This window comes from Salvelinus namaycush, chromosome 11 (genome assembly GCF_016432855.1).
Source record: "Salvelinus namaycush isolate Seneca chromosome 11, SaNama_1.0, whole genome shotgun sequence".
NCBI classification, from domain to species: Eukaryota; Metazoa; Chordata; class Actinopteri; order Salmoniformes; family Salmonidae; genus Salvelinus; species Salvelinus namaycush.
This window is the reverse complement of record NC_052317.1, coordinates 31,477,707-31,486,544: the sequence shown is the minus strand read 5'-3', so window position 1 is coordinate 31,486,544 and position 8,838 is coordinate 31,477,707. Positions and strand designations below refer to the sequence as shown.

Sequence of the window (8,838 nt, the reverse complement as noted above, 5' to 3'; positions counted from 1 at the left end):
ATCATGTAATGGATTTTATTTCTGGTTCTGCATGAGCCTATAACTTCATTGTCAAACAGGCCTAACTCATAAATGAAATGCATTTATATGCAGGTGTTCTTTGTAAAATATCATTTTAATCTCTCATGTGTGAATAAAAGGCCAAGAATGAATTTATACAAACTCTTAAATGTTTCTATATACACGTAGTAATGATAATGTATTCTAATGTACCCACAGGCGGTTGAGTACAGGGAAACTCCATGACCTGGGCATAGTTGATGGGAGTAAGCTGACACTGGTCCCAACTATTGAAGCAGGCTTGTTATCAGTAAGTCATATATTGTACAGTCCACAAATGGTTAACAAAGTTAACACCAGGTATTGAGTAAAGGAAACATCCCTGTAATGTTAAGTATAGTGTATAAAGCTTCAGCCAAGAGGTCTGGACCTTTATAGCACAGGTGATATTACTACGGGTGCTCTGGCAGTTCTCCCTGAACCACTTTTACATATGATCTATCATATGTGGTCTTAATCAATACAGTTATTCCATGTTGTTAGAATCTCTCTCTCTCTCTCTCTGTCTCTCTCTCTGTCTCTCTCTCTGTCTCTCTCTCTCTGTCTCTCTCTCTCTGTCTCTCTCTCTCTGTCTCTCTCTCTGTCTCTCTCTCTGTCTCTCTCTCTGTCTCTCTCTCTGTCTCTCTCTCTCTCTCTCTCTCTCTCTCTCTCTCTCTCTCTCTCTCTCTCTCTCTCTCTCTCTCTCTCTCTCTCTCTCTCTCTCTCTCTCTCTCTCTATATATATATATATATATATATATATATATATATATATATATATATATATATATATATATATATATATATAATATGCCTATTTTGGTTTTCTTTGCTTCCTTAGGCCCAACCATCCAGAAGAGAGCAGACCATCATGCAGGCTTTGGAGAGTTTAACTGAAACTCAGGTTGGTCTCTGATCTTTCACTGGACTTCTGTGTCATAAGATGGCTGTAACACTGTTGTCTCAATGTGGTAGGATTGAAGGCCTATTTAAATAAATAAGCAGCATTTTCTTTCTGTCTTCGTTCATACCAGCTCAGTACGGCTGGGTTGTTTCATGAAACAGCAAGGTTGTGCATTTGTGGTTGTGTGTCTGCATATGTATGTGTGTGTGGTTGAGATGGGAAGGAGTGACTCAACTCGACAAAGAACAGTTTTCTAAGAAATGGCTAGGTAGTTCTCATTATGGTCTGACTGCCCCCGCCCCTGACTGCACCTCACGCGCACGTACGTGCACACACACGTGCGCGCAGTGACCTAGCCTCCACCACAAGTTGAAAATATCACCACTATATAGAGTATATTGGTTCTATTTACACAGAATATCAGAAGCCATTTTGTACCCGAATGCAAACCCTCACATCAGATATTACAATGGAGAGGTGAGCAGTTCAACGAGACTGTTGTCTGTTGTCGTGACTGCCGTCTTTAGGCCTGATAGCCTCTTTGTTACTGAAGTGTTCTGCTTCGTGACTGGGCTGGGCTAAATAGAGACATCAGACTGATAATAATAAAACAAATCTAAATTGTAATGCCTCTGTGTCCATAGAAAGCAGTTGTCTCTCAGTAAATAGCTCTGAATGTCTGGAGCCATAACACTAGTGAGAGAGTACCAATATGACTTGTCTGTTTAAGCTTATTACATCTTGGATCATTAAGGACCCTTGTAATGGAGAGAGACAGCAAACGAATAAGTGCTGTAAATATATTAATCAAGTTATTCCTCCTTTTCTGTATCTACAGGTGAGTGACTTCCTGTCTGGCCGTTCACCCCTGACCCTTGCCCTCAGGGTCGGTGATCACATGATGTTCGTCCATCTCCAACTGGCCCCCCAGAGTGCCGCTGGGCAGCAGCAGAGTCACCTCATCACCCAGCGAGCAGGCAGAGCTGGGGTTGAACAGGTGCATGCTGCGAAATGTGGGTCCACCAGGTTCCCTTACCCCAGCCCAGCCCACCTCTCCTCCAACACCCCAGCCTCCCCTGCCCCTTTCTCCCCTCATACCCCCTCCTCAACCTCTCACGCCACCTACCTCTCTCCCTCACCTAGTGCCCCCCTCCGCTCCACCAACCCCACCTGCTTCAGCCCTGGACCCCAGAGCCCAACCCCTGCCACCACCTACCCAGAGGTGGGACTAATAGATTATTCATATTATTATAATGTGACTATTATGTGTGTATTATCACATGCTAATGTTATTTAAATACTTCAAAGCCTGATCCTGTTAGTAAGGCAAGGAATAACTTTTCAATCTAATGTAGTTGCAGATTTATTGTAATATTATTATATGACAGGTAGGCTACTGCTAGTATCATTATACAGGCTCTATTTGACTAGAGAGGGAGTATCTTATATACAATATATATATTATATCATTTTGGTGCGGCAGGTAGCCTAGTGGTTAGAGCGTGGGCTAGTAACCGAAAGGTTGCTAGATCGAATCACCGAGCTGACAAGGTACAAATCTGTCTTTCTGCCCCTGAACAAGGCAGTTAACCCACTGTTCCTAGGCAGTTATTGAAAATAAGAATTTGTTCTTAACTGACTTGCCTAGTTAAATAAAGGTTAAATAAAAAATACAACTCTTTCGCTCTCTTTATCACAGGGTGACTGCAGTGTGGCTGGTACTCCCACCTCTAATAAAACAGCTGCCGGGGAACCAGGTGCTGTCATAGAGAGCTTTGTGAGCCATGCCCCAGGAGTCTTCTCAGGGACCTTTTCAGGCACTCTGCCCCCAGCTGGGCAGGACAGCACCAGTACCGGTGTCAAGTCATCCAGACGAGGCATCAACACCATCGTCCAGATCCTCAACGACCTTCTCAGTGCCACTCGCCACTACCAGGGGGCTCCACTGTCCCTCTCCCAGCTCCTCTGCCGCCCTCCCAGCACCCCATCCAGCAGCACTCCGAGTACCCCAACCTCGCCCTTCCCGACGCCCTCACCTCTCACCCCTGACCTTGTCAGCACTGCTACCTCAGGACCACTTACAGACCACATCAGCCAGGAACAAAGTCACTCATGTAAACCTACTGGTGAGTTGAGGTCCCACAGAATAACCAAAACTTGTCAATGCTGTGTGTAGCTGATTATAGGCTAAACAAAGTACAACATTATGCTGAGACAAAGGATGTTTAGGTTTTGTTATACCATGCTGTCTTTATTCGACTCCTTTTCTTCATAACACAACTAGAGAACCAAATTAATGAGCTAGAGATTCTCTTTATTGTCTTCATTGAAAACGTATGTACTGTTTGTGCATTAAATTAATGTTTAGCATTCAAGTATTCCTTGTCAGTGGTCTGTCACCTAGTTCTCGCTCCTGCATTCCGGAACCCTAGCTTCATGTTTGGAAACCAGTCCAGCCTTCTCAAGCAGGTCCCACAATAGTTGAGTTCTGGTTCTGCTTAGTGTCCAAGTTTAGAAAGTAGCAGCTGTACAGCAGAGAACACTGGTTGTGGGGGTATTGTTGGAAAGGAGGAAGTGGTTTCTGCGCCCCCTATTAATGAACTAGCGTTGTTTATATCCGTTCCCTGACGGCCTACGCATTCATTTGTTCCCCAGTCTGCAATGAATAAGAAAAGTGTGTGTGTGTGGTTATAAGTGTTTTGGGGCAGAGTGAGCATGTAGCTACATGGCCCACAGGGGTCACTTAGTAACAGGAATGCACTCACCGTCACACACACATAGTAACAGGACCTTAACCTTTTAACCTGAGGGTGTGAACTATTGTATCTTACTAGCACCTTTTCACCCTAGCGCCGGAAACATACTAATGAACACATAATCATTGGCGACAGTGGCAGCTCTGGGTCACGTTGTCAGGGAAACGGCACTGCTCCATTCTTGGAATTAGAATTTATTCCATTTTGTTCATGGTCCCAAAAACAATGCTAGGCTGATTATATGAGTATGGTGCAATGTACTGTACGCTATATATACAAAAGTATGTGGACACGCCTTCAAATGAGTGGATTTGGCTATTTCAGCTACACCGTTGCTGACAGGTGTGTAAAAGCGAGCACACAGCCATGCAATCTCCATAGACAAACATTGGCAGTAGAATGACCTTACTGAAGAGCTCAGTGACTTTCAACATGGCACCATCATAGGATGCCAGCTTTCCAACAAGTCAGTTTGTCACATTTTTGCCCTGCTAGAGCTGCCCAGGTCAACTGTAAGTGATGTCATTGTGATGTGGAAACGTCTAGGAGCAACAATGGCTCAGATGCGAAATGGTAGGCCACGCAGCTCACAGAACAGGACCAACGAGTGCTAAGGCGCATGGTGCATAAAAATGATCTGTCCTCGGTTGCAACACTCACTACCAAGTTCCAAACTGGCTCTGGAAGCAACGTCGGCACAATAACTGTTATTCGGGAGCTTCATGAAATGGGTTTCCATGGCCAAGCAGCCGAAACACAGCCTAAGATCACCATGTGCAATGCCAAGCGTCGGATAGAGTGGTATAAAGCTCTCGAGTGAGGATTCACGCTTCACAATCTGGCAGTCCGACGGACAAATCTGGGTTTAGCGGATGCCAGTAGAAACGTTACCTGCCCGAATGCATAGTTCCAACTGTAACATTTGGTGGAGGAGTAATAATGGTCTGGAGCTGTTTTTCATGGTTCAGTCTAGGCCCCTTAGTTCCAGTGAAGGGAAACCTACAGCAAACGACATTCTAGACGATTCTGTGCTTCCTTCTTTGTTGCAACAGTTTGGGGAAGGCCCTTTCCTGTTTCAGCATGACAATGCCCCTGTGCGCAAAGTGAGGTCCATACAGAAATGATTTGTCGAGACCGGTGTGGAAGAACTTGACTGGCCTGCACAGAGCCCTGACCTCAACCCCATCGAATACCTTTGGGATGAATTGGAACGCCAACTGCGAGCCAGACCTAATCACCCAACATCAGTCCCTGACCTCACTAATGCTCTTGTGGCTGAATGGAAGCAAGTCTGTTATAGCAGCAAAGGGGGATCGACTCCATATTAATGCCCATCATTTTGGAATGAGATGTTCGACAAGCAGGTGTCCACATACATTTGGTCATGTGGTGTATATGTAAACTCAGCAAAAAAAGAAACATCCCTTTTCAGGACCCGGTCTTTCAAAGATCATTCGTAAAAATCTAAATAACTTCACAGATCTTCATTGTAAAGGGTATAAACACTGTTTCCCATGCTTGTTCAATGAACCATAAACAATTAATGAACATGCACCTGTGGAATGGTCGTTAAGACACTAACAGCTTACTTAGGACACTAAAGAGGCCTTTCTACTGACTCTGAAAAACACCAAAGAAAGATGCCCAGGGTCCCTGCTCATCTGCGTGAACGTGCCTTAGGCATGCTGCAAGGAGGCATAAGGACTGCAGATGTGGCCAGGGAAATAAATTGCAATGTCCACACTGTGAGATCCTAAGACAGCACTACAGGGAGACAGGATGGACAGCTGATCGTCCTCGCAGTTGCAGATCACGTGTAACAACACCTGCACAGGATCGGTACATCTGAACATCACACCTGCGGGACAGGTACAGGATGGCAACAACAACTGCCCGAGTTACACCAGAAACGCACAATCCCTCCATCAGTGCTCAGACTGTCCGCAATAGGCTGAGAGAGGCTGGACAGAGGGCTTGTAGGCCTGTTGTAAGGCAGGTCCTCACCAGACATCACCGGCAACAATGTCGCATATGGGCACAAACCCACCGTTGCTGGACCAGACAGGACTGGCAAATAGTGCTCTTCACTGTCGCGTCGCGGTTTTGTCTCACCATGGGTGATGGTCAGATTCGCGTTTATCGTCAAAGGAATGAGCGTTACACAGAGGCCTGTACTCTGCAGCAGGATCGAATGTCATTGCAGGCAATCTCAACGCTGTGCGTTACAGGGAAGACATCCTCCTCCCTTATGTGGTACCCTTCCTGCAGGCTCATCCTGACATGATCCTCCAGCATGACAATGCCACCAGCCATACTGCTCGTTCTGTGCGTGATTTCCTGCAAGACAGGAATGTCAGTGTTCTGCCATGGCCAGCGAAGAGCTCGAATCTCAATCCCATTAAGCACATCTGGGACCTGTTGGATTGGAGAGTGAGGGCTAGGGCCCAGAAATGTCTGTGAACTTGCAGGTGCCTTGGTGGAAGAGTGGGGTAACATCTCACAGCAAGAACTGGCAAATCTGGTGCAGTCCATGAGGAGGAGATGCACTACAGTACTTAATGCAGCTGGTGGCCACACCAGATACTGACTGTTACTTTTGATTTTGACACCCCCCTTTGTTCAGGGACACATTATTCAATTTCTGTTAGTCACATGTCTGTGGAACTTGTTCAGTTTATGTCTGTTGTTGAATCTTGTTATGTTCATATAAATATTTACACATGTTAAGTTTGCTGAAAATAAACTCAGTTGACAGTGAGAGGACATTTCTTTTTTGCTGAGTTTATATACTTCCTGAATTCCTGCTATAATATTCTTCCTCATGACCAGTGGTGTAAAGTACTTAAGTAAAAATACTTTAAAGTTCTACTTCAGTAGTTTTTTGGGGTATCTGTACTTTACCATTTATATTTGACATCTTTTACTTTCACTCCACTACATTCCTAAAGAAAATAATGCACTTTTTACACAAATTTTCACTGACACCCCAAAAGTACTCATTATATTTTGAATGCTTAGCAGGACAGAAAACGTGTAAAATTCACGCACTTATCAAGAGAACATCCCTGGTCATCCCTACTGCCTCTGATCTGGCACTCACTAAACACAAATGCTTCGTTTGTAAATGAGTGTGCCGCTGGCTATACGAAAAAAAATACAATTGTGCCGTCTGGTTTACTTAATAAGGAATTAGAAATTATTTATACTTTTGATATTTAAGTATGTTTTAGCAATTACATTTGCTTTTGATACTTAAGTATATTTTAAACCAAATACATTTACTCAAGTAGTATTTTACTGGGTGACTTTAAATTTTACTTGAGTCATTTTCTATTAAGGTATCTTTACTTTTACTACAGTATGACATTTGGGTACTTTTTCCTCCACTGCTCATGACTCTACCCATCTTCTTCCTCCCACCTCCTGTTTTCTCTATTCCCTCTCATCCTCCCTCCCTCTTCCTCTCTCAGCAGGCCTGTGTTCGAGTCAATCTGAGGAAGAGAACCAGTCGTTGCGTTGTAAACTGGAGCGCCTTCAGATGTTGATGCACCAGAGACGCCTGCGCAGGCGGGCTCGCAGGGACACACGCACCTCACACCCCTACCCTCCTCACCGTCAACCCTGGTCGCCCGGACGAGACAAAGCCAACGCCAGCCGCCATAGCAACGGCAGCCTGTCCAGCAGTGAGGGCTCTTCCCTGGACGACCTGGAGTTGCAATGGAAACCGGAGCTACCCTCCGACCTTGTGATGGCATAAAGAGAGAGCATGAGATTAAAATAAGTTTGGACCTATGTCTTTGGCTGTCCTTTGAATGGCTGAGTAGGAGAAATAAACTGTCCATTTTGGGACTCGATCACACTGCACAAGGACTTTTCAAATAGACGACTGTGTCCTTTCTTGAAACTGGACATTCAAACAGAACTTCAGTAGTATATTGTATGTAATTAGGTAAATAGTTTTTTACCTAGTTTATACTCCCTTGACTGAGCTTTCTGCGGATCATATGACACTTCTTTACTGTCAGTCTCTTTTCCAGAGTCTGTTGGAACCGGACTGTCTAACATTTGAGGGTCTAAGCTTTGTCTACCAGTAATCACTTTACCTACCATTTTAAACTCATCTGACGCACATCTTCAGTTGCTGTTCGCATTGTCAGAACTATGTAGCATTATGAGGTTGTCAAATAGATACGTTTCTGCACATTTGTTTTGACAGCTTTATTGCAAGGTTTTGCAGTCGCTCAACAGTGAGCGAAATTATACTTTCGTCTTTGTATACAGTATGTTTGATGCATAAAGCATGCAGGTAAAGGATAACATGTATGTTATGATTTGACCTTCGTAGATATGTAGACTGTTTCAAAGCTTGAAGCAATAATTGTTAAGCAGACTTTTCTAGGAAATACAAATTCTGAAGTCAGTAATTTGCCTGTTATACTCCTAATTTGACAACACAATACTCCAACCCTAGACCTCCACTAAGCCCAATGCCTGTATTTAGTGCTGGGGTGCATTCAGGACAGTTTTTACTGCAGGACACTTCTCTAAAACTTGAGACAGGTGTTTCCTCCATTTCATGGGTGTGACCTGAACATATTAAGTGCAGTGGAATGTTCTGCAACCAGTTTACTAGTTGTTCAGAACACTAATTGAATGTTGCAGTACATTTGTTTTGTACTGAACGCAAGCCCTGGGGTGTTGAAATGGAAAAATGGTTTCTATTGACATTCAGGTAAGTTTGCTTCCTAGTGAAGAGCTAGAATCAGGTCCCCCCCCCCCCCCCCGGGGCATGTAGTCTTCAGATCCAAGACAACTTATCCTGAAAGTTAACGCCTTACTGCGACAAATTGAGATGAGGGTGTGAGTTTAAACAGTTGCCAAACGTTCTGCAACTAGTGTTTATTGGACAAATTCAGACAAGTCCCTCCCATTTAAGAAACATTCTGCAATATTAATAACCCCAGGTGTGTAAGGCGTTGCTCGGTCACTACCAGCTCAGACGTTTGCTGCAATACTTGCAGTTCCTTATACAAGTGTCAAAATAGAACTTCTGCCAATTTAAATTAAATAAATAACAGAAGACTGCTTTTGAGTCACCCATTTACAAATACAGGAAGTCAAACAAGTTTCAGAAAAGTA

General features: G+C 44.1%; 1 protein-coding gene across 2 annotated transcripts in view; it reads left to right on the top strand.

The window, feature by feature from the left end:
* The window catches only part of LOC120055609 (midnolin-like), a 9,045-nt gene extending 694 nt beyond the window's left edge, over window positions 1-8,351 (top strand). Inside the window, exons 2-6 of one of the 2 annotated variants that reach the window (XM_039003494.1) lie at window positions 220-310; window positions 881-943; window positions 1,782-2,165; window positions 2,643-3,069; window positions 7,173-8,351. In XM_039003494.1, coding sequence (XP_038859422.1) covers window positions 220-310; window positions 881-943; window positions 1,782-2,165; window positions 2,643-3,069; window positions 7,173-7,456 — 1,249 coding nt within the window. In that variant the 3' untranslated portion in view covers window positions 7,457-8,351. Of the gene's footprint in view, window positions 1-219; window positions 311-880; window positions 944-1,781; window positions 2,166-2,642; window positions 3,070-7,169 lie in introns of both variants that reach the window. The other variant, XM_039003493.1, reaches the window with a different exon arrangement.
* The last annotated feature ends 487 nt before the right edge of the window (window positions 8,352-8,838 follow it).